We start from the raw sequence: 27,702 nt of genomic DNA, 5'->3' as shown, positions 1-27,702 counted from the left end.
CTTGTTCAAGCTCTTTTTCCAAGGAATAAGTACATGGTTTCAGATTCCAGAATACTGCGATTTGAACTAATATGACTTTGCAGTCGCGCTTGCAATCATTTGACCAACAAAGCAGTATTTAGCATAATATCATTAGACAGTCAGTTTCTAAGCGCTTCTAACCTATGCAGGACCGTTTTTTTATCACAGTGCACAATCACGTTATGGCATCTCCTCTTTGTACTTGCTTCATGTATAAGCCAGTGAAAAATAATCTGACTTACATACATACACGACTGCTAAAGTAATACAACGCTTTACAAAATGCTAAAGCTGAAACGGATAAAATGCAAAATAATAACATACCTTGAGCATCTCCCATTTGTTGAGTATTTTCATGGCGTAAACACGTTCCCCGGTGCCCGTGGTCCCAGTAGTGGAAGTCGTTATGTTACCGCCATCAGTGCCCTGTGACAAAATAAACAAAATTAAATGAAAAGAAACAATAATAGCGTGTGATAGATTTTACTTCACCTAGGTCTAAGTAGGTAATTCTTTCTTTGGAAACTCATAAACTGTGAATTTTGTAAACTCTAGTACAATAGCAGGCTAAGTACTTGCTGTTACAATAATGTTAAAAAAATATGTAAGTTGATATTTTATTATAGTAAAGGTACTGTCAACTAAATAAAGCTTGTCATTAAAAAGAGTGAAGAATGAATAAAAGTCGCTTTACATTCATATACTACTAATGCAGAATGCAGCTAAATAAATGTTTTAATGGCGATTTCAATCTACTTCAGTCAGTAGGAAAGAAAAGATATGTGACCGCTAAAGAACGCATAGCAGTCAAATCACATACAAAATAAACAACTTTCATATCACCCTAAAAAACCTAAGTAAAAACGAAATTAAACTAAGCCGCCTTACTTCTTTATTCTTGGGACAAGCCCGCCACAACCTCCCAAAACCTAAATCCTATAATCCAGAAACTACAGTGGTTAGGGTTACAACCATGAAAACACCGGAACACTGAAGTTCGGCGCATCCCAGGCAAATGAACAACTGCCTTGCAACCCCCAAAGAGATAGAGAGCACCACTTCTCTCGGTGAATTTAATGCAGGAGACAGAATGACTTACCTGCATAAACGAGGCTCTGACGACACAAACTTCTCCGAAGGCACCACGCCCAATCACCTTCACCAGCTCGAAGTCATCTCGGGACAACCGCAGCCTCTTCAGTGCTGTTGCCACTGGTTTTACTGTTAACCAAAAGAGAAAAACATATTATTAGTATATTCAAAGAAATAATGCTAGGATGAATAAAGCGTAGGGCGGCAGCTCTTCCTAGTATTGGGTGGAGCACGGATGAAAATTAATACATGTAAATAGGTAGGATAAAATCTTTAGTAGGCGATATCGAAACAAAGTCAACGTAAGCCCTTTCTTACATTCGGATCATCAACATAAAAGTTTCAATCTAATTTATAAATAAGAAAAGAACAAAATACTCAAAGAAACTAAAATGAATCACTAAATTAAATTACCCAAAACTAGCAAAACTCAACTCTCGCCCCACTACAATATTTAAAAAGAACACTTTCATGTCCTTTAGAACTAAGTTCTTGTATCCACGACACATAATGATGACGTGCGTCTCCATCGAATCTAAATAACGTACTACTCAACAAAACCTATTTGATCGACTTTTATACCCTACGCTTCACCATAGACAAAGCAGAGCAAGGGGACCGCCCCTCCTAGGGAATTAGGGATAACTACAAGGGTTTCGCGAAATTAAAAAAGCAATTACTCGGGAAGCCGTATATCGAGGTTTAAAGTGGTTGATATTCAAATTACAAAAAGTAAAGTGAGGAGGGGGAAAATTTTCGCTCCCCATAAAAAGGTGTCACGCCTTCCCTACCCCTCATCTTAAGTAACTGGTGCATCAATAGAAACGCCCAAAACTTCTCTGCAATCCTTCTTTCAAGCCCCATTTCAGTATCAGCATAAATAAATGAAATATTTGCTCCCGGGTCAAAATTGTATAAAAATCCCACTATCAATCCGTAGAAGTACTGTTTATTCCGGGAATCTAACCACTAATCTTATAATCTTGAGAATCGGTTCACGTCTAACTCGATAATTTTAATTTACCGAAACGGATAAATCTCATTACAATACACGACCAATGTATAAACGCAGACGTTAAAAACGTATTAATTTTCCTATCTCTAAGCAATCCGCAAAAACCCGGACAAATTAAAAACAATGACATCAAGACGAGGGCACACCACTAATCATCGATAAAACTTACCTTTAAAACCGTGAAATTATTTAAGCACATTACTTAGAATTACCTTAAACTTAATTAAATAATTTTAAGAATAAAAAATTTCAATACTTCAAAGGACTTTTTAAAAGGAAGGGAGTGATGCCGTCCTCTCTCCATGTAAGGCAATAGAGATGTGACTCAAGTATCGACTGGCCCCGATACCGAAGCACCGTCTAAGATGCTACTCATCTAAATATAATTTTGATCAATCGATAGCAACTGAGGATGCGCCGTAGAAGCGTGATATTAATAGTCCAATCTTCTTAGTTTCCCGTCCAAATCGATTATCGGATTATATCGATAGGCTCTAGAGCTTATTGGGGAGTAATTAGGGGGTAATCTTTGCTCGGCAAATACGTTTATTTCGGGTTTATTTGCAAAAAGGATTTTGGATCAATTAAAAAAGGTTTTGTAAGCCTAAGTGGCACTTATCGCTAAGTATTAAGCATAAAAAAGCCTTATTGGTTGTATATTAGCGAGATCGATTTTCAGACGCAGTTTCGAGTGCGATCAACAGGTTGAACGAGGTACGCATTATTAGATTTATTGATTCCTAACTTCGGAAATTAAAGTTCGATGGTTCGATGATTTGAAATATCTGAACTTATTTCACTATGATAAGGTCACCACCCCTAGTCATATCACGAATGTCGTCAGTGCCGACATTTGGCAGCAGCGCTCACTGATAATCCTTAACCTTATAAACTGCGATGTCCCACCAGCCTGTCCATTGTCCATGGTGGAAATCATGGCAAACCCTCTTATGTAGAGGATGCTTGTGGCCAGCAGTGGACTATCACGTCCTGATATAAGAATTTGAAATCACTATTACACCCCGGCTCCACTTGTCCATTTATCCGTCGCAGCGTCATTTTCCATATATTTTTTATGACATGCCCCATTTGTTACTATTATGTGAAAAGTGTGACAAGCCCCATTTGTTATTATTATGTGAAAAGTGCGTGTTACTGTAAATACGAACATCTCTGCCGACAGCTAAAGAAACAAAAGCGCAATGTTACGCCTCTTGTCACGAATCAAAGATCACATTGTAAGCAGCTTTGTTTGTCTGCAATCCCCACGAATCGGGGATAGATCACGTATTCTTTGCTCAACTAATGTAATATCAATATGATGCAGATTTCTATCACATTCTATTTAATTATGTGGTAGTTACTAGGGGAGATTTACTTGATCCACTTTTGTATGCCAGATTACAAAATAAATCGTACTGCCGCAGACAGAGTCGTTTAATAGTTACTTAACGCAGTCCTTAGCAATTGTTTTCGATACAAAACATACAAACAACCTCACGCCTGTTTCCCATGGCGGTAGGCAGAGACTATGGAACGCCAATTGCTACGATTCTTACATACCTCTTTCGCTTCATCATCAGTCTTAAAATTTATAAAGAAGGCCTGCCTAAGTTGGTTGACTGGTCGCAACTGTCGCAAGATGGACTGTCGAGCAAAAGATCTCGGGTTTGAGTAATCAGTTACTATATTTTTTGTTCACCAGCTATTTCGGATGATCAATTCTAAGAAATATTTTGAAAGAAATCAGCCATTTTATAGCACAATCACGTTTTGCTTGATACCAAAACGTGACTATACAAGTCTAGTGGATGAAAAAGTGAACTAATTGTATATCTCCCTTTTCTGGGAATAACTAAGATGATACTATCTGTATTACAAGTTCTTTGAAATATGAGATCGAAATTCTACACACTTTAAATGATACATTTCTAGTCTGGAAACTTCAAAGCTTCGTGTTGTGTATCAATAACTTAATACCGAGAATTTCGCAATCAAAAAACTGAATAAAACTTTGGCGAATGAGATTACATGTATATAAGAGATCAGAAAAATTGACGACCAGTCGATCAATGACGTTAAACAAACGAGAAAATGTGTGTTTGTTTGTGTCTTGGACTCTAACTCGACTTCAAATATAGGTATTAGGGTACCATTTCCTTTCACCAGAGACGAAGCCTTTTTTTAAGGAGGGTAAATCATCCAATGACTTCTCCCGTCTCCAGTGAGCCGGGACTCGTGTCAGACTCTTACTGACTAAAAACCACATCGTTCCTTCTCCTGCTTTGAGCTACCCCCGTTAACCTGTTACGTTGTCCGCAGCTCCGGACGGGCGAAGCCCTTTTGTCAGTTTTATATATTGGACACAGTTTTAATCCAAAAACTTCAAAGGTCCATGTTAATAAGTTATCACCGAGAGTTTTGCAATCAAAAACCCAATAAAAGTTTCTAACAACTCAGCCTTAACGCAGTACATGATCATGGTGAGCAGCGACCCAATCACACTGTATAAGAGATCAAAATTTTATAAATAGCACCATATCACTTAACTTTTATTTCAAAAGAAAAGGCACTGGTGCTAATACGAGCACAACCCAGCCTCGTACTAGTATCACTGCGAAGACCGCCCGGAGGACACGGTGGAACATACGCTTGCGGTCTGCCCTGCGTGGGCTGAGCACCGTCGTATCCTCAGGGATGTGGTCGGCGACGGCACCCTCTCGCGTCCGGCACTGATACAAGCCATGGTGCGGAGCGAGGGGGACTGGGAGCCGTCTCCTTTCTGCGAAGCAGTTTTATATATTGGAGGCGGGGCAGTTTTAATCGAACCTCTTCAAAGGTCCATGTCGCGAAGTTATCACCGAGAGTTTTGCGCGACGATCTCCGGCCACCGTAAGTGCGGGTTATGCGGACGACGAGCAAGGGTAGCTCGCCGCCCGACCAGAACCAGACCCGTGCGTGCGGCGCGTCGCGTTCTGCGCGCGCCTCAAAGAGCCATCAGACCACCACAGATGGGGCCCAGTAGGGCTGATGCCTAATCCGGAGCTGCGGACAACCTAGCGGGTTTACCGGGGCTCCGGCTCGACGGGCAGGAGTAGGAACGGGGTGGTTTTTAGTCAGTAAGAGTGTGACACTCCCTCTCGCCTCGCCCAAGGCGGGAGAAGTCATTGGATGATTTTTCACCCTAAAAAAAAAAGAAAAAAAAAGAGCCTCGTACTCGTACATTGCCCTAATTAAGTTGCTATTGGCTTGCTTGGATTTAAGAAGTCAGTTCACACTTTTCGCGGGTTAACTGCCGATTTTAAAATGAAGATTGATCCCAAGATTTCGGATATAGCAAGATCGGTTGTTAAAATTGGCAGTATATTACGAGTGTACCAAAAACTCAACATAACTAGGAAATAAACTCAAATCTCCTTATTCAACCTCCCGACAACCAATTTCATTTTCTTCACAGAAAAGCCTCGCTTTAAATAGATTTTTCAATTAGCAATGTCGCATTGAATACGTGTATAGAAACCGCTGTGCGAGCTTTCTTTCAAAGCTAAGATAAAAGCGAAGCATTACTAAGGCTTTCTTTTCAAATACCAACATTCATTTTCATATCAGCTTACGATTTAATTAAAAAAATATATTTTGTCTATAGAGTGGGCACATTTTTCAATTGAACACTTCAATTGAAACGCCCAAATTGGGTCAATAGGAGATTTACTACGCTTCTATCAACGTAGCAACGTCTCAAAAATAATAAGGTTTCATTTCATAATTTACACAGGCGTTAGGGGATATTTTCCTTTCCTCATGGGTGGAAACTTTTTCGATTACTAGAACTTTCCCCTGTTTGTTTTTACAAATGGAAATCGCAAAAACACTAAACTATAAACTTAGGAGAAGTAATTTAGCAACGGTTAGCAACTCTTCTAAGAAGTAAAACCCTTTCCTTGCAGTTGCGTAAAATATAGGGTGGTTTAATTAGGGTGACATTTTAGCAACCACTTATTGTCTTGTTATTTTATGGAAAAGGGGAAAACGAGCATACATATCACCTGAAAGTAAGTAATCAGTGTCTCCCATCGACATCCGCAACACCGAAGAACTCACAAGTGCGATGCCGGCCTTGTGAAAATTACGCTCTACTTTTTTTATGGAATAGGTGTCAAACGAGCCGACGGATCACCTAACGGTAAGCGATCAGCGCCGCCCATAAACATCCGCAACATCAGAGAAGTCACAGCCTTTTAAAAATGAATACGCTCTTTTCTTGAAGGTTTGAAGGTCGTATCGGTTATCTTGAATCTAATACAAAGATGAATTCTATTCCACTCACCATAAGATATAAAATCGGCTACCGCCTTCTCCCTCCGAAGACTGCTGTTACAGCATTCGTCGTATAGGACCAGCAGCATATCGACCAGGGTCTCCACGCTAAGACCATGGGTCCTTGGCGCCTGGAGTCGACGGGATATGAACATCGTCTCGATCTGTTTGAGACGTTTGATGCCCAGCACTGCGGAAGAAAAAAGAAGTTTAATATAGACATCATTATACACTGTATACATAAAGGATTGTAGAAATAAATGCAAGTTTATAGAACAAAAACACACCTTAATGGTATGCATCTTTAAATCTTTAAACTATGTATCAATGTCTTCAATCAATCAATATATTTTTCAACGCCTTCGTCAACAAAAGAAATGGCCATATCTAATGAGCCCAAACTATATGTTTGATCGCTCAAATTTATATCAGCCACCTTCTAAATCCATGAAGAAACCAGGGGCTTTAGTCTGCTATTACAATAAATTGTGTCAGAATGGTCGATCATTGAGCAGTGCAAGAGGGACGGAGCTATGTAGGTTGTATAGCTCCTTCCCTCTTGCATTGCTCAATGATCGACCATTCTGACACAATTGTAATAGCAGACTAAGGCCCCAGTTCGATTTTGCTACATAATTCGCTACAGGTTATCATAGGTAAGTGAAAGAAGACATACTGCGCACACCCTACGTGCCTTGAAATAAAGGCAGGAAAAAAGTCGTGGTTTACGTGATTCGCGCCCTTTTTCCCTGAAAAGGTGGGTATAATAAGCAGTTATACCGGCAAACTAACCAGCTACGTAGGAGATATTATGAATAACACCCACGTTTCGACATACATAATTATTTTTAGGGACGAACATCATCCAGTTACTTCTTTAGAGTCTTTGAGAGTGAGGGCGAAAGGGAGTGTTAAACTCTTACTGACTAAAAACCACCCCGTTACTACTCGTGCTTTTCGAGACATGTAACAACTAACAAGACATTTCCATATAGTTACTTTTAGACTCCGTACTACTACTGTGCACTTCGAAGATTGTAAAATCCTGAAATTATCACGAACACAACTGATAAAAACATTACTATCATTTATTAATTTATTTAATTAGATATGTATTGAACTATTGAATTAATTATATGAGCCTCTAGCATGGCTTGAAACTAGTCGAGTTCCTCGCCAAACAGTAACGTGAGTAAGCCGATAACATATTAATTAATTCGATAACTATGTATTGAATTAAATTCCAGTGGAAAATGACATTTCAATCAGCAACATAAGGTAACAGGAAGGAAAACTGAATAATCGCCTTAAATGCCTAAGCAGAAGATTCATATTGTTAGAAATAAATCCCCATAGTTAGTTATATTAATATTATAATATCAATGTAACCAATACGGTATAAAACTGATAGGGCAATTAAAAACGATTGTTTACAAATTCGTGTCTACGTTAGGTAGGGTTGCCAACTTTTTTACAGGAATTAAAGTATATTTAGGTTGGAGAAGGAAAATCATCGACATTACGTGCCGTAAGGCCTCGGCCTCGAATTTTGCGGGCAGCGGGGCGGCAGCGGCGGCGGCGCGGTAGCGGCAGGATCTTAGGCCTCGGCCTCGAATTTTGCGGGCAGCGGGGCGGCGGCGGCGGCGGCGCGGCAGCGGCAGGATCTTATGCGTATAATCAAATGGACCGGTTTTCGAAAACAGCGGCGGCGGAGCGGCGCGGGAGCGGGCAACGAGCGGTGCACTCCAATCAAGCGGTGACCGCCCGCGTTGCGCGTCTGCATTGTAGTATAGTGTTGTGTACCTAAATTTTTCATTTTTTGTGAATCAAAAAGATGTTGTCGCCGTTTTTCACACATTTCGTTCGCTAATAAAAACAAATATCTCGACAACACAACCACGAACACAACACTACACCGCTGTAGTGCCGCGCGATCTGCCCGCTAGTTTCGAGAACGGGTCCGCGATGCCCGCCCCGCTCCCGCGCCGCCGCCGCTGCCGCCCCGCTGCCCGCAAAATTCGAGGCCGAGGCCTTATGCGTATAATCAAATGGACCGGTTCTCGAAAACAGCGGCGGCGGAGCGGCGCGGAGGCGGGCAACGAGCGGTGCACTCCAGTCAAGCGGTGACCGCCCGCGTTGCGCGTCTGCATTGTAGTATAGTGTTGTGTACCTTCATATTTTTTTTGTGACGTATCAAAATGTCCTCGGACGTGCGAGAGCAAATGATTTCGGCAATCTTGAGAGGACACCCATATGGAACAGCAAATGTGTGAACCATAAAGGTCGAAGGAAAGGTCTAACCTCTATGAGGTTATAGCAAAGAAAATTCAGGCAGGAAAACAGAGTAAATCATTGGTGGCGAAACGGAGTTCGCCGGGTTTGCTAGTACATGTATGAATAAGTTTCTTTTTCTTCTCCTCTAATAATATCTTCTTATTTATTTCGTTGCGGGATCCAAGACAGTTATAAATGTCTATGGGCCGGACTTCAACGTTCCGGTGTTTTTATGATTGTATCTACTGTAGATCCTGGCTTACAGGAGTTGCAGCGGTAAGGAAGGGTGTGGCGGGCTTGTCCCATTAAAAAAATTCAATTCGATAAGTAATAGTTGAATTCAAACAAGATTTAGTTACCTATCTAAAGAATTTGCGTTTTTTACGCGCTAATCCGCCAATCAACGTGGCCTTGAAAAAGAAAATCTTTTCGTAGAATACTTAAATGCATATTTTCAGTAACAATAATTGTCCGATAAGTATTTACTCGCGTTATTGTTTATCCGATAAGAAAACAAGTTATAAAAATACGCCATGTGTTTTACATGTATGAATAAGTTTCTAGCAATCCAAGATAGTGTCCCTGAGACGCGCCGGACTTCAGTGGTCTAGTGTTTTCATGGTTGTATCAATATCGTTTTTTCTCTTACGCTTTGAACTAGGGTTGCCAACTTTTTTACAAGAAATAAAGTATATTTAGGTCTGAGAAGGAAAGTGAATTACCTATTTAAAGAATTTGCGTTTTTTACGCGCTAATCCGCCAATCAACGTGGCCTTGAAAAAGAAAATCTTTTCGTAGAATACTTAAATGCATATTTTCACTTACAATAAATTGTCCGATTAGTATTTACTCGAGTTATTGTTTATCCGATAAGAAAACAATGTTTACCTACATTGTTTTAGTTGCATGCATGTGACTAGGAGATGATCTTTCAAACACGTTGAGTAATTCATACTTGCTTCATTGACAATATCGTTTTTTCTCTCGCTTTGAACAGTAGATACATTAGTTAGTATAACATTGTTATTGTGAATCCCATTGTATTCACAAGACCAGTTCTAAAGAGAAAAGCCAGGGTATAGTACTGGGCACAATTTCAGATTGTATGGTCAAGTAAAAGACATTTCGGTTTTTTTAAGGTAAACGAGCAGACGGATCACCTGATGGTAAGAAATGGCTAACGGCCCATGGACACCCGCAACACCAGAGGTGTTACAAGTGCGTTGCTGGCTTTTAAGGGAGTCAGGGATTGAGAAAGGGGTAATTGGGCCTCCGTTAACCTTACTCACATAACGCAAGCGTTCTTTCACGTCAATTGTCTGTGAAGTTTCGGTTCCAGAATTTTCTGTAACCTTTTTGGTATTGTTTTTGCTATGACGTATAACACCCATTGAACAAGCAAAACCCCATAAGACAAAGGCGTAACTTTACGTTGGTATACATAACTAATATCCGTAAGATATGCACAGAGCTTCCACCTGAGTGCCATGACAAAGTAAACATGGCGTTTCTAACATTATACCTACCTTATCTACACGGCTCGGAAGTCCCAAGGCAAACAAAGTGCATAAAACAAGTAGGTGTGTCGTAATATCACATACTAGTTACACCTCACGATGTCTCTTGTAGGTGTTCTCTGCTCAATTTGATAACATAACGTATTGCGCGCGTCTTAGAAAGTCATCAGACCTCCACATAATATGAGGCCCAGTAGGGCTGATGCCTGATAGTTTTTTTGATAGGGGTTAATTATCCAATGACTACTCCCGCCTTGGACGAGGTGAGAGGCACCAGACTTTTATTGACTAAAAACCACCCCGTTCCTACACCGGCTTTTCGAGCCAGAGTAGAAACGTGGAACGAGCCAAGTTACCGGGGTAACTTGCTAGGCAGTCCGTAGGTCCGGAACTGCGGACGACCTTTAACCTTTAGCGGGTTACTGGGGCTTCGGATCGAAATAAGAGTAGGAAGAAACCACCCCGGATTTTTAGTCTAGATAGAAGGAGTGTCAGAAGAAAAATAAACATTCTAATAAGAGTGGTAAACAGTAAGGTAGGCAGTAAATACTCCACATAAATACTTGCTATCGTAGATTTCGTCAGTACAATAATGTCAAGTCTCATGTTATATAGCGAACCTAGGTATGTATTGCTGCAAATCTACTGACTGACATGTTTGTGATTTCTATTGGTATAGGGGACAAATGGGAAGTCGGATCACCGGATAGTAAATTGGTAAGTGGTTAGGGCCGCACGGACATTCACGTTATTTAAGCTGGCTTTACTTTGTATACTCTTTTACCAGACAACACTTAAACGTATTCTGGTTTAAGTGTTAAACTAATTCAGTTAAAAGGCGATCATGGAGTGACTATCATCTGCTTTTCAAAACCCTTCAACTACAAAATGGCTGATACAAATGAGTTAACAAAATATAGAATACATTCAACTTAATACACATTTCAAGTCAAAGTCAAAATTATTTATTTCAAATAGACCGGGTAGGTACTTTTTAACGACAAAGCAAATATTATAATAGTTACTAAAAAATGTCTGACTGTCGATCAGTCGACTAATGAATCTATTAGCTCCTTCCAAAGCGTAGATTCATATAGAGAAGAACGAGCAAGAAACTCTATAGAGATTTACTCTTTTTAATCAGGTTCCCAATACAATTACTGGTTACATTGTTTCGTTCTTAAATTATGTGAGAACAATGTAACACCAATATTCAGTCAAAGATATCGAAAAAGATAACACATTTTAATTAACTATATTAAATATCATCCGATTTACAAATAGGCAGAAGAATTTACACCACTCTCTTAAAATATACGAAGCATACCAAATCTTTAAACAGTTGACAAATCATTGGAACCGATATTTAGTTCCGGAGGCTTGTCACGTTCTAAAAAACCGTTATAAATCTGTTAAGACATTGACACTACATTTACAAGATTGAATCTTCAAGCTAATTTATAAAGAAAGTTCAGCGGAACATTGGGAACATCTTGTCGATGAGGAGTTGCTAAGTTGCCACCCAAGATTGGACAAAGCAGTTTTGGGTTTCACCATCAACAGAGCGTGACAGTCTATTGCTACATAATAAAGGGCCTCGTCTACATAAGAAGGTTTGCCATCTTCTGTCTTGGCAGGCTGCTGGATGGATGATAGAGATCGCAGTTTAAAAGTTTCACATTTATCAGTGAGCGCTGCTGTACTGTCTGTTAAGTCTTTGACTGCCATCAAGTGTGGAAGAGCCATGCTTGGGAACGAATGGGCCGGCTTGACCGGAATGATTCCACGGCCTCGAAGAAAACCAACGTCAAACAACGCTTGCGTTGCGTAAGTGAAGTTACCGGAAGAACAATTCCAATGACAATGGCAATAGGCTCACCCCCGAGATAATACAGTACATTAAATGCCGTAACTTGCACATCTGCTTACCCCTTCGGGAATAAAAGGCGTGACTTTCTTTTTTTTTTAGACGACGACGATATTTTAGGATATATTATCATCAAATGTCTACTCTACCCTAGCCCATCCCATAAAAGAACCACAAACGAGAACGAGAACATAACTAAACCTACGTCATCAACTACTCAAATATGGAGAAAATGCATTTGCTCTCCGGCCTGACCTATGACCTAATTGGCGTGACACCAAAGGCTGCGTGCCATGAAGGGTGCTATCCGTGCTATGCCAATTTGGATGCGGGTCAAACCAAAAAGCTTTGACTTTTGAACTACACAAGCCAAATATAACGGAAATCGAAGGTTATAACTCGATTGGAGGCAAAACGAGATTCTGGATCCCATTTCCGCGCTGAGGATATTGGTATTAGGATTCTCATATTCGTTTCCTATATTTTCAATAATTACAACTACGTAGATTGATGTTCAACTCTGCACGCTTTAAAACGCCAATGATGTAATGTATGCAAGTATTCAAATATTCACGCACACGGGTAGCGTACTAAAACCAACACTCCAATTCAAATATTAAACAAAACTATTAAAAAGTCGATGAACTACTACAGCACTGTCCCGTCCCGGGCACATTAACACGAAAAACCTCATTACTTAAAACAATCAAACAGGAAATAACATGGCTAAATTAAAAAGGACATCCCATTACTAAAAAGAATAATAATTTATGTACATCATAAGCGCACATGGTAACACAATGAATCAGTTACGCCTGCAATGTTAATTAACTAACAATAGTAAAGTTTGATAATTGGCTGTATGACTGAATGCCAAAGCCTTGGGAGCCGCGAATTAAAAAATAAATTTTGACAGGAGGCGTATGGAAATGGGATATCTGTTCAATATTGGCGCGAATTTATCGTAGCAATACTTCACTGTCAGTAAATAACTTTTTAGATTTCGGACAAACAAGATACGAGACTGGAAACGTAGAGTAGGTATAGAGTATATTTTTAGCATATATTTCCCCTAGAAACTCCCAAACATATGGTTAAAAATGTAAACACTAGTAGTATTTCCATAGTTAGAAGAGTTTATTAATCTGCAGTGGTGAATTGTAAACCAGCCTTAAGGGTTAAATGTGCTGCGTATATGGATGATAACGGGGTCCTTAAATAGGGATGATAACGGGGTATGAAAATTAAAAATCTATTTAGTCCGTCAGTTTACTAAACACGTATCGTTTAGGCAGTCCGCAGCTAGGGTGAAGATTATGGCAAACCCCTTATTATAACAGCGTTCCTTATATGGTGTAGGAAGCCAATAGTTCGGCACTAAATTGTCATAGGCTGTTGAAGTGATTTGCGATAGTTTTATAGGAATTCGCACATTTATTTAGGCATAAGTTGGTCACTATTTTTAAACAACAATGCAAATTAGACTCGTTTTTGATTTCTATCTTTGATCCGATTTAAATATCTACTATCTATTCGTACTTTCTAAAAATAAATATAAACATAACTAAATGGGGAAAGTATGTGTTTAAGTATATTAAAAATTCACCTCTGTCCCCCTATATTCACCCCTACGAGAAAAGGTGTGACGTCACGCCCGTAATTATTTCAGCCGCGTGTAATAACAGTAAAACAAGACGCCTCAAACGGGGTAATTCCAGACATCATTTTCGGAAAACAGGAAAAATCGCGATAATACTTTGCCTGACACGGGTATTGAATCTGAGGCCCCTTAGCTCAGTAGCCTCGGTAGCACTTGCGACCACTCGATCAACGAGACGGCGAAGACTTTCTAAAACGATTAAATTATTTCATGCTAGATTTTTATCTCAGTCTTCTATTTAAAAAAATCTTTTGAAACTAACTACTCGAATAAAAGTGTTAATTATAACATCGTTAAATTAATTAGTTATTCTAGTACCTTGTTAATGTTGATTATAAATTGAGCAAATTAAGTTATGATTAAAATAATTTCTTTTGCTGTTATTTTGTTACGTCATATTGTTACATAACATAGGTAGGTGATTAAGATTGCATTATGTTTTAGTAGTAAACATCTATAAGGCACCATATTAAAGTTTTATGTTGATTTGTATACTGGATAAATAATCCCTCTGTGACTGGGAACTAGTAGAGCATTTCCTCCGATTCTTTTTATTACATAGTTAAGCTGATAAACTAGCTGACGGATCACCTGATAAGCAAGCGCCGCCGCCCATGGACTTCCGAAACACCACAAGCGTACAAGTTTGTAGCCGGAAAATTGGGGAATGGGAAGTAATTAGGCCTCCAGTAACGTCATTCACACAACGAATCACAACGCAAGAGTAGTTTCACGTCTATTTTCAGTGAGGCCGTGGTACCACTCCAGTCGAGCCGGCCGAGTCGTACCAAAGCAGGGCTCGCCCACACTTCACATTTACGTAAGTAAACCGTGAATTTTATAAGTAATTTTGTATATCTCTCGACAGTTATTATAAAAAAGAGCTTCAGATTTGTAACACTATCATTTTTAAACCTGAATCTACAATAGCATTTTCTCCAATATCATAACACTTTTTATTTATTAATGTAATATAACTAGGTAATTAACGTAACACTGTTATTATTTCTTTGCTACCATTTCACCTTCCGAGTCAGCTAAAAACTATAAAACAGTGCATCAGTAAGAAATATGATAACAACAAAATGGAAATCTAGTATGTAATTCACACCTAGAGTTGCAAGTGTCAATTACACACCACTTTCTGTTCAGTTGACATGCTTGGGTAAATATTAACAGGTTGCAGATACCACATAATTTGTCCTATTTCCCCATGAGAACTTATAATATGTCAACTTACAGCCAGATAAACAATCTCAATAAAAAAACTATGAATTAGGATAAACTGTAATATTTTGTTGTATGTACTTTACTAATGTACTAGAGAGTATGTATTTACTCAGTTGTAACCATTTTTTTATGGAGTAAGCCAGTAAACGAGCATTCGGATGGTATGATGGTAACTAGGCAATGGCCGCTGCCCAATTCTGTGTATCTCATTATAAGTGAACTTAGGTACTGTTTTCATGTGATAAAAAATTCTTTAAACCTTTTGACATTAACTAGTTGTATGATGTTTCTGTTAGAAATATATATTGATCCAGAGGTTTTGGATTTTCTTTATCAATTACGGTTGTTAACCATGCTAACTGAGAACCCCACATAATTTTAAATTACAAACAACAAAAATTTTCCTTATTATTTCTACACAATGATAATAAAAATATTATTGTATATAAATCATATCCTACAATACAATGAGAGGAAATAATAGAATTGATTATAGCAATTCCAATAATTTTACCTAAAACTAGTAACCTACAAACAATTAGCACTTATTAAGCACAATAAGTGTTATGTGAAACTCATTAATTGTTCCGACAAGGCTGTGTAAACTAAAACATATTGATAATTGTGTGCTTGTTTAACTACTGCTGAAGAAAATTCTATTAACTTGACTGTAACAGTTCATATTAGAACTCATCTGCTAGTCAAAACCAACAGAGGTAAAAAAACAGGGCTTAGAAGGCACAAAAAACTTATAGGGCAGAACAGTAAGGAGGTTTTATGTTATCAAAAAAAAAATAAAGGAAGTTGATAAAATATTTACCTGGTACATTATTGGTGGGTCCCAGCGCCCGATCAGGCGAAGAATCCTCGTCATCAGACATGTTGGCACCGTTTAGACCGTCAACCATCTATCACTCACTAAATGTCAGCACTGCGACAAATCACTTCATATTACACTATCACTATGTCCTACGAGATTCATGTAAAAAATCTACTTTTTTTAAAAACAATTTAAGGCATGCAGCTTATTGTTTTGTCTGTCTCACAAATGTGTTCCATTGTAATTTCTGCGGCATCTGTAAAGAGGATTTTGTGTTGGCTGAATGTGGTACTACTTGTGCATGATTAAAAGTATTAAAACTAATGATTATGCTGTGTAGTAGCTGTATTTTTTTATTTTGATCTAACTAAGAAGAGGTTTGTACGAAAGAGTGTGTATACCTTCAGTAAAATTAGAAATTATTTATACAGGTACACAATGATTCTCAAAAAATCTTATAAAAATATTGGCACAATTCCTCTGTTATATTTTAATAACATTATAGGTGTAGAAACAAGATATATCGTTTTATAACTGGAGAAATATCAAAATAGATTTTTTATTGAAGCTTTTCACATCTTGTAACACAGAAGGTCACAGCTTATAAATAGATAAATGGGAGTATTTACAACAAGATGAAGATTTATCTTAAAAAATATTTTGTTCCACTTAGAATTAAAATACTATAAGTCTTGTATCTAATTAGTCTTATCTTAAAAAATGTTGTCAAAAGGGCTAGTGTAATCTCCCTGATAAATTACTGATAAGCTGACTACAACACTGTTCTATTTACAAATCCTAATTGTTTATAATTTTTTTTTATAGATAACTAACGTTCGACAAGAATAAAAACAAAAAAAAGTACAGTAAATTACGTGCCCGATTGTCTGATAAAGAAACGATAATTGCATACTTAGATGATAATTTTATATACATACAAATGACTCATACAAAGCTTATATATCAAAACAATATAATTGTAAGAGGAAAACAAACAGTAACTAATATAAACAGTATAAATAAGTCGATAATCGTAACGCTGCTGTTGCGACTGCACCTACGAACTACCTACTGCCGTTTTTGCCTAGGGCCAACAGGAAATAGAACTAATTTTCGCTATTGTCTAACTAATCCAACGGCGACAACTGCTTTCTATTCATTGATTGCAAGGTTGCAGGTGTCATACAATACTACACCGCTTTCGCAATCCCTTACAATTGAACTTTTATATACATTTTTATACCAAAAAAAGAATAATGAACACCATGACATATCGATACGATTTCCGCATCGCGACTATAAATAAACAATAACATATACTTGCGTGCTGCTAATGCAACATCCCGTTGATGCATTTCTATTTTCAATATATTTTTATATCGCTCAGAACCGAACACAATACCACTGAGATCTTAACCTATATTTTTTCTATCGATTGTTATGCAAAAACACTTAGATGAGTCATAGTTTACACTTTTATACTACACCACGAATACAGCTTCATGATATTCACCTGAATATTCCGTTATCTTTAATTGATTTTAGCTATGGCTACTGAATCATTTTGTTTAAATTATTTTTCGATCCTTTCGTAGCAGACATTTTACTCGGTACACTGCAGTGTTGCCACTCGTGAATATAAACTCAAATCAATCAATTTCATTTCAATTTTTTTTACTGCTACTAACAAATAAAAATGCACGAAAATATTTTGTTTTTTGTAATCGACATCATAAAATTCCTAAATATTTTTCTTACGGTTATAGTAGTAATTAATAAGAGCAATATCGTTAAGTATTTTAATATTTGAATTTTGCATTGTCTATTTGTACTAATAACGTTACAAATACACCGCTTGTTTCCTGAAAAAATATTATTTTAGATTGATTTCGTTATTTCTAAAAGTATTTTTTTATTTATTACTCATAACATTTTAATCTTACGAATGCCAAATCGAGCAAAAATCAACTCAAAAATGTGCCACTGTTTGCTAAACACAGAAGTCGTCTGACTGGCAACGTCTCTACCGGATATGGAGTCGGAAATACTTTGGATTGTAGAACATTTTACGTATTAATTATTTCTAAATCTCATTTTATAGCATTTTACTTATATTTGTATCCAGCATAAATTATTTAAATATTTATTGATTCGTAAAATAATAATTATCAGCTCGAAATTATTCAAACACATATAAATTCCTTTGAAAAAAGATGCTCAATTGATAGAGCGTCATTTGTACGTAATGGAGTCGATGTTCATTTCGACAAGTTGTAATTGAAATAATTATATAATTTTCTACGAAATATCACATAAAACTGTTTGTTATTGTGTATTACTGGATTGCAGTGAATGGTTATAGATAATTTATGGATACCACACGTGATAAAAAGCTTTCAAACAACCTCGTTTTATCAATGGTATGTGTGACATCAAAATATTTTGGAAAGTTCATTGAATTTATCATTAAAATCAGTTGTAAGTGTATAATCTTACGTGAATTGTATCACTAATGTGTTAAAATGTGATCCCTGTCGGTCAGTTACAACGTACTATGTCGTAATCCTTCAAAAATTCGAAGGCTTTGTCGCCCGCGTAATTGAGTAGCTAAACGGAAAGGTCATGCATTCATATTCACCTTTTTGTTTCCAGAACGATGATCGTCTCAATATAAAAGCAATAGTGTTGCACGGACAACGCCAATTATAGTTTTGGCTGAGAACCAGGACTAGTGTTAATGGTTTTGAGGGGGCACCTTTGTGGACCACAGTTAGATGAAGGTATGGCCTCAGATCAACCTGTGAAAAAGAAACAGCGGATTGACGCACCAGATATCGACGAAGGTAGTGACCGATCCACGGAGGATGTCCTCACTGACATATTTGATTCTGAGAATACCCCTGCTGAGACATCTGAGGAGTTCCCGACTCGGAATGGTGAGTCTCCAGACAGCGGGACGGTCAGCGAAGATGCTGTTGATTGTTCCAGCCTCTTGAGACTCCCAAGCGACACCAATGTAGAAATTATACCATCCTGCTCCAGTTCCACACCACATTGGAGCTCGGAGGATGATAAACTGTTGGCTGAGCTCAGAATACTTCAGGATGCGCTGGTAGGTCAGTGTTTATGTAGATTTAATGAGACGGCAGTAACCCAACTGTTTGACAGACAACTGAATATTGTATCTTGGCCTTTGACATGTTCCCTCACTTATTTATCTACGATGCAGCTAATGTTCGATATATATTTAAAACAAAACAGTACCGGCACCATATGTTCAAAGATAATGCAGGCATGTGACATTTTTGTTAGAAATAGGCATGATTGGATAACTGAGGTTGTAGAATTGGCAGACCATAAAAGTAAATTCATAACATTTGTAGCCTGTAGAGTATTAGCTAGCTTTCTAATAGTGTCAAAAGACACGGTTGATGAGAACTGGCTTCAGCAAATAGCTGAAAACATTTACCTGTTTGATAGAATCAATAGGATCACAGTACAAAAGATTAACTTCAGTCTAGATATCATAAAGAGGATAGTTGAGTGGAAAGATGTGGAACAGCACCCTTTAGAAGACAGCAGTTATATGAACTCGGGGAATGTCCAAGTGCAGGAGGATAATCCTTTCAGGAGTACTGTTGGCTATGGGACTACTAGTAACGACATGCCCTCAAGTTCTCACAGTAACCTGCAAAATGCATTTTCGAATCTACAAACACATGGTGCGGCCTCCACGTCTTCAGAGCAGGAAGGACCAGCAACATTCAGATTAAATGAGCCAGTATTAAAGTTATCTAATGAGAGAGATATGGAACAATCAGAATCCCCGGAGCCTCCCCAGTCAAGGATAGAGAGGGTCAATGAACATGGTTGTGTCACGGTTGTGCTCACTGACTCTGAATCCTTCGACACATCACATATAAAGTGCCTAACAATTAAAACATTAGAGCACCACTGGCCTGTGCTGGTAAAAAACATGAAGCTTCTTCTTCTAAGGTACCTGAATTTAGCAAATGCTGAAAATTGTATACTAACGTTTTTCTCATTATGGGAGAATATTATAAGTGTGAAAGCGAATCTCTCAGTAATAGACACAAAACCGTTCTATGCAGACTTACAGGGCTTTGTAGACCTGTTAAGGAATACAGTGCTGCCAAGTCTAATTTATACTCATTTACTCAGTTTGTTCAATGAAGTTCTGTGTTATGGTTCAACATTAGCACTACAAGATATTTTGCCTGAAGAGATATGCTGTCTAGCACACTCGATTGTGAGGTTTGTGAAAGACTTCAGACTTTTAAATGATGTAAGAGTTCAGACAAGTAGAAGTGGTTTTGGGTTTTTAGGGAATGAATGCACAATCCTGAGAGATTATTCTCTAGGCCCCGAAGTAGCGCCGTTATCGTCTTCCATTCAACTTGTCGATCAGAGTTATGGCGAAGAAGAACATGACGACTCGCAATCGAGAGGGGAAGTTGACAAAACAATGCTACAAAGAATGTCGTTATTAGTTCTCAAATCTGTAGCTGTTACTGTGAAGGAAATGCGATGCGATTCCTCCGACAGTTCGATAGATTCTTCAGATTACAACGCGATACAAGACATGCAGATTGTAGAACGATCGATACGCGATGTACTCAAGAAACTAGACGTTTTCATCAGAAATAGTCTCGAGTTCCATCCTGAGACACCATTTACAAAAATGCTGATACATTTGTTTAGTGAACAGGATGATTATTTGATTGAATCTATGGTATGCACTCTTGATATTACAGTAGGGATTGTCTACAGAAACTCAATGTACCCAGACTTAATACCAATGTTGAACCCAATATCTTCTTTCATAGAATTCCTGAAGGTAGTGTCACATGACAGTGATGTGTTGCTGGATTATTTGGTGAGCAACGAGACATGTTTCTTGTTATACTTACTCAGGTTTTTGAAATATGTGAGGAGGAATTGGCCGAAATTCTTGGAGACTTGCCAGCAGGCAGATTCTGGTGGAAGCAGAGGTCTGGATGACACCATGAGGGTACTAATACGATTGAGATTGCAGATCAGTAGACTTGTGTCCAAGTCACTGTTCCCATACAATATCAGTCCTGTGCTAAGGTTGTTGGAAGTGTGTGAGAGTTTGTATGAAGGGAATGAGTTTAGCTGAATATGCAATAAATGTCCACTCTGAAGTTAAAGGGAAATACAAACTGACGACAATGCTAGACTGAATGAAATATGATTGAAACTGCTGTTGTTTGAGCTAGATCATTAATTACAGTCAATAACGTCATATTATGTATGTGTAGGTCTAGCACACCATTCTTGCATTGAAATAAACTTATGTAAAAAGACTGCCAACTCATTATACATTCCAAACATTGCTTAGTTTTGTGTAGTAATTAGTTCTATTTAATTTATATTAATTTGTAGTGTTGTAACATTTTTGTAATATTATGTGTAGTATTAATTTTAACGTGTAATTATATATGTTACTCAGTCTTCCTTTTAGAGTATGTTCCTTTAACGCAATATGTTTAAAATATTGGGGCACTGTGGTTCTTTTAATATGGTACAAAAATAATAATTTAAAAAATTTAGTTAGGACTATTTCCGTCTCTTTGGTTTTCAAAAATTATATTGTAGCAGTGTTCCGAACTACGCCCAGTAATGTGCCTTACCATTATGTAATATAGGGTGCTCATCAATAAATATTTTTATGTAGTAATAAATGTTTTCAAAAATATATTTATATTATATTTAGGGCAGCATGTTGCATAATAGAATTAAATAGTAGTTTAGGAGATTTTTAGAATTAATTTATTCTAGTTTTTAGATAATCGGTTGTATTATATATTTAGTTTTGATATTGCATATAAAATGCGGGTCTATAACATTTTTTTTTTAACTAAATTATATTCCATGCCACAATGATGTACATAATTGCCATCAATTACCATTTTATAAGTAAATGTAATCAGTATTAATACAATATCCTAATTTATATCTACATTATAATATAATAAATATCTCTGAGGTTTGGTAGACTTATTAGATGTGTTATCATTAGCAATCATTTTATTTCTTCAAGTCCTACTACATACCTATCAATTCTTCTCCACAAACTACAAACTTATGTATGGGAGAGGCATGCTTGGGTACAAATACGGCTTGATCGACGCCCTCACACAAAACTAGCGTGAAACAACGTATGCCGTGTGATTCATAACTAATTTAAAAAATGCCAGAATCTCCTCAGGCATTCCACATAGTCCTTTGCCCCTACGTCATCTTCCTATCCCCATTAGACTTCATTCTTAAATATTAAGTCAATTTGTCTCCTTTTCTACTATTCATGTTGCTGATAATACATCACTAATAAGTGTACCAAACACAAAACCATACTTTGACTACGGGATCTTATATGTTTTATAATAGCTTTAAGTGATAGAAAGAACGACAACAGACTGTTATGTAGGTATAAATGTGTCCATTTTGTTACTTCCATTTAGATAGTAAGGTGTTATATTAGTATTTTTTTTAATAATCGGTTATTTGATATGAATACTGAATCTCAAAATTGTGGACCTCTTATCTGCACACCAGTTTAAACTGTTATCATAATGATTTTTTATTTACTCTGAAAAAATAATGAATGTTCTAACAAATCAATGAATTGAAATAAGTTTTGGTACTTAGATATTATTAATTATGTATTTTTTTAATACCCTGATCTTGCCAACAGTACTACCGTAAACTTGTTAGTTTTATATATCTGTAACATTTATGTATATTTAAGAAAAAATGCAGTATCTTTTTTTTTATTTGTTATATTTTCAGTAGTTGTCAAGAGGCTGAAAAATTAACTTTACACTACACACAATGATTTCGCTAACTCCTTTATCATATTTCATTAAAATTACCTATTGAATGATATTTACATCATATATTTTGGCTTTTTAACATCCTGATTTGTGTAAAATTTAGGTTTATAAATTGAAAATTCAAAATTTTGTATTTATAAGCAGTAATTTAAGTACTTGTTATTGTTAAGTAACAATAATTTAATTTAAATAACGACATTAAATGAAATATTTTTGTACATGATGACAAATATCTGGTTTTATTTTTATCTAACTAAAAATTATTGAACTGTTAACCTGACCAAAAATGGGAATTTTTAATAAGTGCAATTAATCACTTATTTTACAAATATGGAAACACCTAATTATTCCTGTATTGCCGTAAAAGGGCACAGACTTTTGCAAGGCCTTTGATAATGTTCACATCACAAGTTTTTAGAAAACACTTCCTATAGTCTTCATAGTAATTTGTTTCTAATATTAGACTAAATAATACATTTAACATTGCATTTCCCCAATCAATGAATAGCAATTTTGGTTAATTTGCTGCAACATTTTTAATGGCGTTCCTCAAGGCTCTGACGTAGGTCCATCTCACTTAAACGTTATGGGTTGGTATTTTAACGCGACCGGATGCTTTATATTAAGGCGCCCAACCCTAAGCCCTCAGGCTATTACATGGCGTGTCGATGAATCGCCACTGACCCACGTGAACACATCGCATGTTTCAATGAATATATTTTTGATTCAATCTTACGATGTAGGAAAGTTAAATGTAGTTTAGATTTTTTTATGGTATAAGCCGGTAAACGGGCACCCGGGTCACCTGATGGTAAGCAATGGCCGCCGCCCATGAACGCCCAAAACCAGAGGTGAGTGAGTGAGTGAGAGTTGCCGGCCTTTTGGGGTGGTTAGGAATTTAAGGGTTATTGTGGAAGCAGGGATCCGGAAGATTGGAAAGGAGGGTAATTTGGCCTCCGGTAACCTCATTCATAAAACGAAATACATCGTAACCGTTGTTACACGTTGGCTTTCTGTGAGGCCGTGGTGTCACTTCGGTAGATGATATGAAATATTAATTTGAATAAAGAGTACAAGATGAGTGTCGACGGATATGTAAACAGAAAAGCCCTGGTTTAATTTTACATATACAATAAATTGGGGTTACTATACAAATAAAACTAAAAACTCATGTATCACCAATTGTATTACTATGTAATCATAATTTACAACATATAACATACATTAGCATTGTACACATAGTCAAACGATCATACAATCACACTTCATACATATAATATTGCTTATTTTTGGACGCAGATCCCATTTAAAACGGGGTTAAAATTATAACAAGTAATAAATATAAATATTATATACAGAAATATCGGACAGATTTTGCAATATATGTATTAGATATTGACAAAAAAAAAACAATACAAATTAGTGTACAAAATTAATTTTGGTAATTATCTGCATTTAATATATTTTTAATAACAATATATGTTCTTAAAAGTAATCTCTCAGCATAGGAAATAAGGTCTATTATGGGAGTGAGTGGGAGAGGACACCGGTGGATAAAGAAATGATAAGCTACAGGGCAGTCAGTACAAATTATTAAATATTAAATAGGAGTTCATTGAATCTGCGTTTACAGTACACCATTCCATCACATAGTCAATAAAAAAATTCAATTAATAGTAAATCACATTCTATACATGCCTAATGTTTACATAGGTACATGGAAAAATGTATAAATATTCTACTTTAACCGTACCTACAATTGTTTTAAAAGGTATTAACTACCTACGATGTTGTATCACTATCCTTATTAGTTTACTAAGTAAAAATTTCTTACTATGTAAAAATACTAGGACCAACATTTATGTATAGATCTCTCCAATGTTTATGGCCACTGATTGGACTCCACACAGCGCACACTCGAGGAGTGCCCAAGGTGAATTTCTGAGCGCGGGTCCTGGTTGCCAGGATCGGACAAGACCTGTCTCTGCCAGCAGTAGTTGAGGATATGTTGGCGAAGGTAGAACAAAAGTAGGTAGATTTTTTTATGGAATAGGGGGCAATCGAGCAGACTGTTTACCTGATGGTAAGCGATCAGCGCCGCCCATGGACACCCGCAACACCAGTGGAATCACAGTGCGTTGCCGGCCTTTTAAAAAGGAGTACGCTCTTTTCTTGAAGGTTTGAAAGTCGTATCGGTTCAGAAATACCGCCGACGACAGCTCATTCCAGTTTCGCTGTACTAGGCAGAAAGTTTCGAGAAGCGCAGAGTTGTAGATAGGTACACATAACAATATGCTGTAACTAACGTTGCATCGTGTGAAGTCTCCGGAGCAGGCTATTCAGGATTCAAGGCCCCTTATGCTTGAGTGCTGATCACGATCACTGGAGCAGTTTTATTGAGGACGGAATCCTCCTCCCTAGTCTTCTTCTTAACATACTAGGCGCCTTTTGGAGTTTCTCCCAAAAAATATTGTGCCTCATTAGTATCCATCCCTTTATCTACGCCTTTGCTACGACTTAGTACCTACCAGCCTTTTTTTAAGGGGGTAAAATCACTCAATGACTTCTCCCGCCTTGGGTGAGGCGAGAACGAGCGTCGGCGACGACCTGCAGCTTTCGGGTTCTACCTACTTTCTTGGTTTTCCCAGCGAACTGCTTTTCAGCGAAATCTTCAAGAAGAGTAATTATTTTCCTACATAGTCGGCACTCATAAAGCCTTGAGTGTTGCAGGTGTAACCTACTTAGGTTGAGGTAACGGTTTAATATAAGGGCTTTTTGACTTCTCCCGACTTAGGTGTGAGTGTTAGACCCTTACTGACTAAAAACCACCCCGCACCTACTCTTGTGTCGAGCCTCGGTCACTCCTTGGGATGACCGCAGCTCGGGATCGGGATAAAAAGGGCTCTTAGGTCCTAAAGTAAACATTTGACCATAAACCTTGGAGAGTACCTATAAAATAGTGTAAATATTTTACAGTAGGTAGAGGCAACTAAGGAAGGTAATTTTCAGTGTAATTAGTTAGATTCAACAGAATTATCTGCGGAAAATAAATTGGTAATCGTTGTTTAAATATAATTCGCAAGTTCCTTTCCTTTCTATAAATGCATCATCGCCACTACTATCGTTGTAGGTATGGCTGTTTCTGGACGCGGTGAAGGAAAACATCGTGAGGAAACCATTTCTTATTATAATTTTGAAATCGCCAAACTGTATTGAGCAAGCGTGGTAATTAACGCTCAAACCTTCTCCGTGCGAGAAGAAGCATTTGGTCAGCAGTGGCCACTTATAGGCTGTTGATGTGATGTAACATCAATATTCATTTTTTTTACATTTTAAGCAAGTTGACCAGTTAACCACCCCTGATGTTTATAAAATATTTTGACGATTCTGTCTTCCTCATTGCAGTTACTGACTACATGACTTTTAACATACACTTACGATTTGACACATTTTGTATGGAGCTTATGTCAAAATTCTACCGCTGGTAGGCAAATCTCCCGATCGGTAGGTTATTGGAATGCGCCGTTAAAGAACTTCGTATTTCATATTTATATTTAGTAGAATATTCTATACCAGATTACCTAACAAATGGAGTGCTAAATTTACTGGGGACATTGAAGCTACGACAGTATTATAAACAAATACTAATTTCTGAGTCAACTATGTATATCTAAAACATTATGTAAATGTTAGCGTCAAAGTAAAGATAAGTATTTTTTTTTTTTCTATTTCAGTCGAATGAATATTCGACTCACGCTGTTTTAGAAGATAACTCGACTAGTTTCAAGCCACACTTGGGACTCATAGTCAACAGCATTGAGCGATAAACGACAGCGAGTGATCGAGAAGCCAACTGCTCATCCTCAATTCCCTAATGTGTCTTGAAACTAGTCTAGTATAGTTATCTCTTCAAAAAATTAAGTTAAAACATAATTGATTTAATACAGCCTGATTTTTTTATCACCAGCGAATTTTTTTCTGAGAGTTAGGTATCATTCAAACATTCCATTTTAAATAAAAAATTAAAGTTATTTTGACCATTTTAGTGTTTTTTTAAACCGATTTTTCTTCAGTGAAGTCTGTTATTTTTGTTTTGTATTTTTTTTATTTAAATATTGAATGTTTGAATAGTACCTAACTCTCAGTAAAAAATTGGCTGGTGATAAAAAAAGATCAGGCTGTATATCTGGAGAGTTTTATTAAATCACCTGATCTTATTTCTATTTTGTGCGCACTCCATCAGTTAACAACTCCGTGACATCGTAAGCAAAAGCCTCTCAGTTTTGTCATCAGTTTATTTCTTTATTTACATTCTTTTTCTTGTTCCAGCTCTTCATAATTGGTGTTTGGATTCGGTAATGTAGGTAGATTAAACCAATAAAATCATCGTCAAGCTAAAATGGAATTTATATCCTATTACACTAAGGTCTAGGTTGGTATAAACCAATATCTTTGAAATCTTAGTGCTTGGAAGTCATACTTGCAATCACTCAGAATTACAAAAAAGTCATTTGAAAGGCGCTAACTTAACACGTTTTAATTAGTATCAGGGTAAAACGGGGTGAATAGAATTCGAGGGGTAAATAAAATAGAGACAGAAAAACAGTGAATAGATACTATGAAGAGTTTCTCTATATCTATTCACCGGTTGAATAGGAATGATGACTGGGTCAAAAATAAATTATTTTGACTTTTCAATAAAATAAAGTATTCAAAAATAATCACACTCTCATGTATCATAGATTTGATGATCTATTTAATTTTTGTTATTTTATAGCTAATTTTCTAGAAGCAAGTCTGCTATTTGACGTCAAAAACGTATGACGTCATAATAGAGTATTTCATACAAAGTTCATAGAAACATGCCTATTCTATTCACCTCGTTCTACCATACATACTTCGTAGAAAAAACATACCTACTCTAATTATTTTTACATCTATGTCAAGCTACGACATTACCGTACAAAAACACCATATATAACCAACATTCTCCATTCAAACTACACATAAA

General features: G+C 37.0%; 2 protein-coding genes across 11 annotated transcripts in view; one reads left to right on the top strand and one right to left on the bottom strand.

Moving 5' to 3' along the window:
* The window catches only part of LOC118276640 (serine/threonine-protein kinase Genghis Khan), a 68,132-nt gene extending 50,682 nt beyond the window's left edge, over window positions 1-17,450 (bottom strand). For 5 of the 10 annotated variants that reach the window (XM_050699873.1, XM_050699874.1, XM_050699875.1 and 2 more), the window contains exons 1-5: window positions 17,134-17,313; window positions 15,814-16,069; window positions 6,456-6,635; window positions 1,121-1,242; window positions 346-447 (exon numbers count right to left, since the gene is read on the bottom strand). In XM_050699873.1, coding sequence (XP_050555830.1) covers window positions 346-447; window positions 1,121-1,242; window positions 6,456-6,635; window positions 15,814-15,901 — 492 coding nt within the window. In that variant the 5' untranslated portion in view covers window positions 15,902-16,069; window positions 17,134-17,313. The other 5 variants (XM_050699867.1, XM_050699869.1, XM_050699870.1 and 2 more) reach the window with 2 other exon arrangements.
* Window positions 17,451-18,032: 582 nt separating this feature from the next.
* Window positions 18,033-22,921, top strand: LOC118276777 (protein lines). The gene is made up of 2 exons (XM_035595308.2): window positions 18,033-18,233; window positions 18,466-22,921. The coding sequence occupies exon 2, from the start codon at window positions 18,551-18,553 to the stop codon at window positions 20,972-20,974; it is 2,424 nt and encodes an 807-aa protein (XP_035451201.1). The 5' UTR covers window positions 18,033-18,233; window positions 18,466-18,550; the 3' UTR covers window positions 20,975-22,921.
* The last annotated feature ends 4,781 nt before the right edge of the window (window positions 22,922-27,702 follow it).

This window comes from Spodoptera frugiperda, chromosome 17 (assembly GCF_023101765.2).
Source record: "Spodoptera frugiperda isolate SF20-4 chromosome 17, AGI-APGP_CSIRO_Sfru_2.0, whole genome shotgun sequence".
Lineage (NCBI taxonomy): Eukaryota > Metazoa > Arthropoda > Insecta > Lepidoptera > Noctuidae > Spodoptera > Spodoptera frugiperda.
Note: the sequence above shows the minus strand (reverse complement) of the source record. Positions and strands in the feature narration are given on the sequence as shown.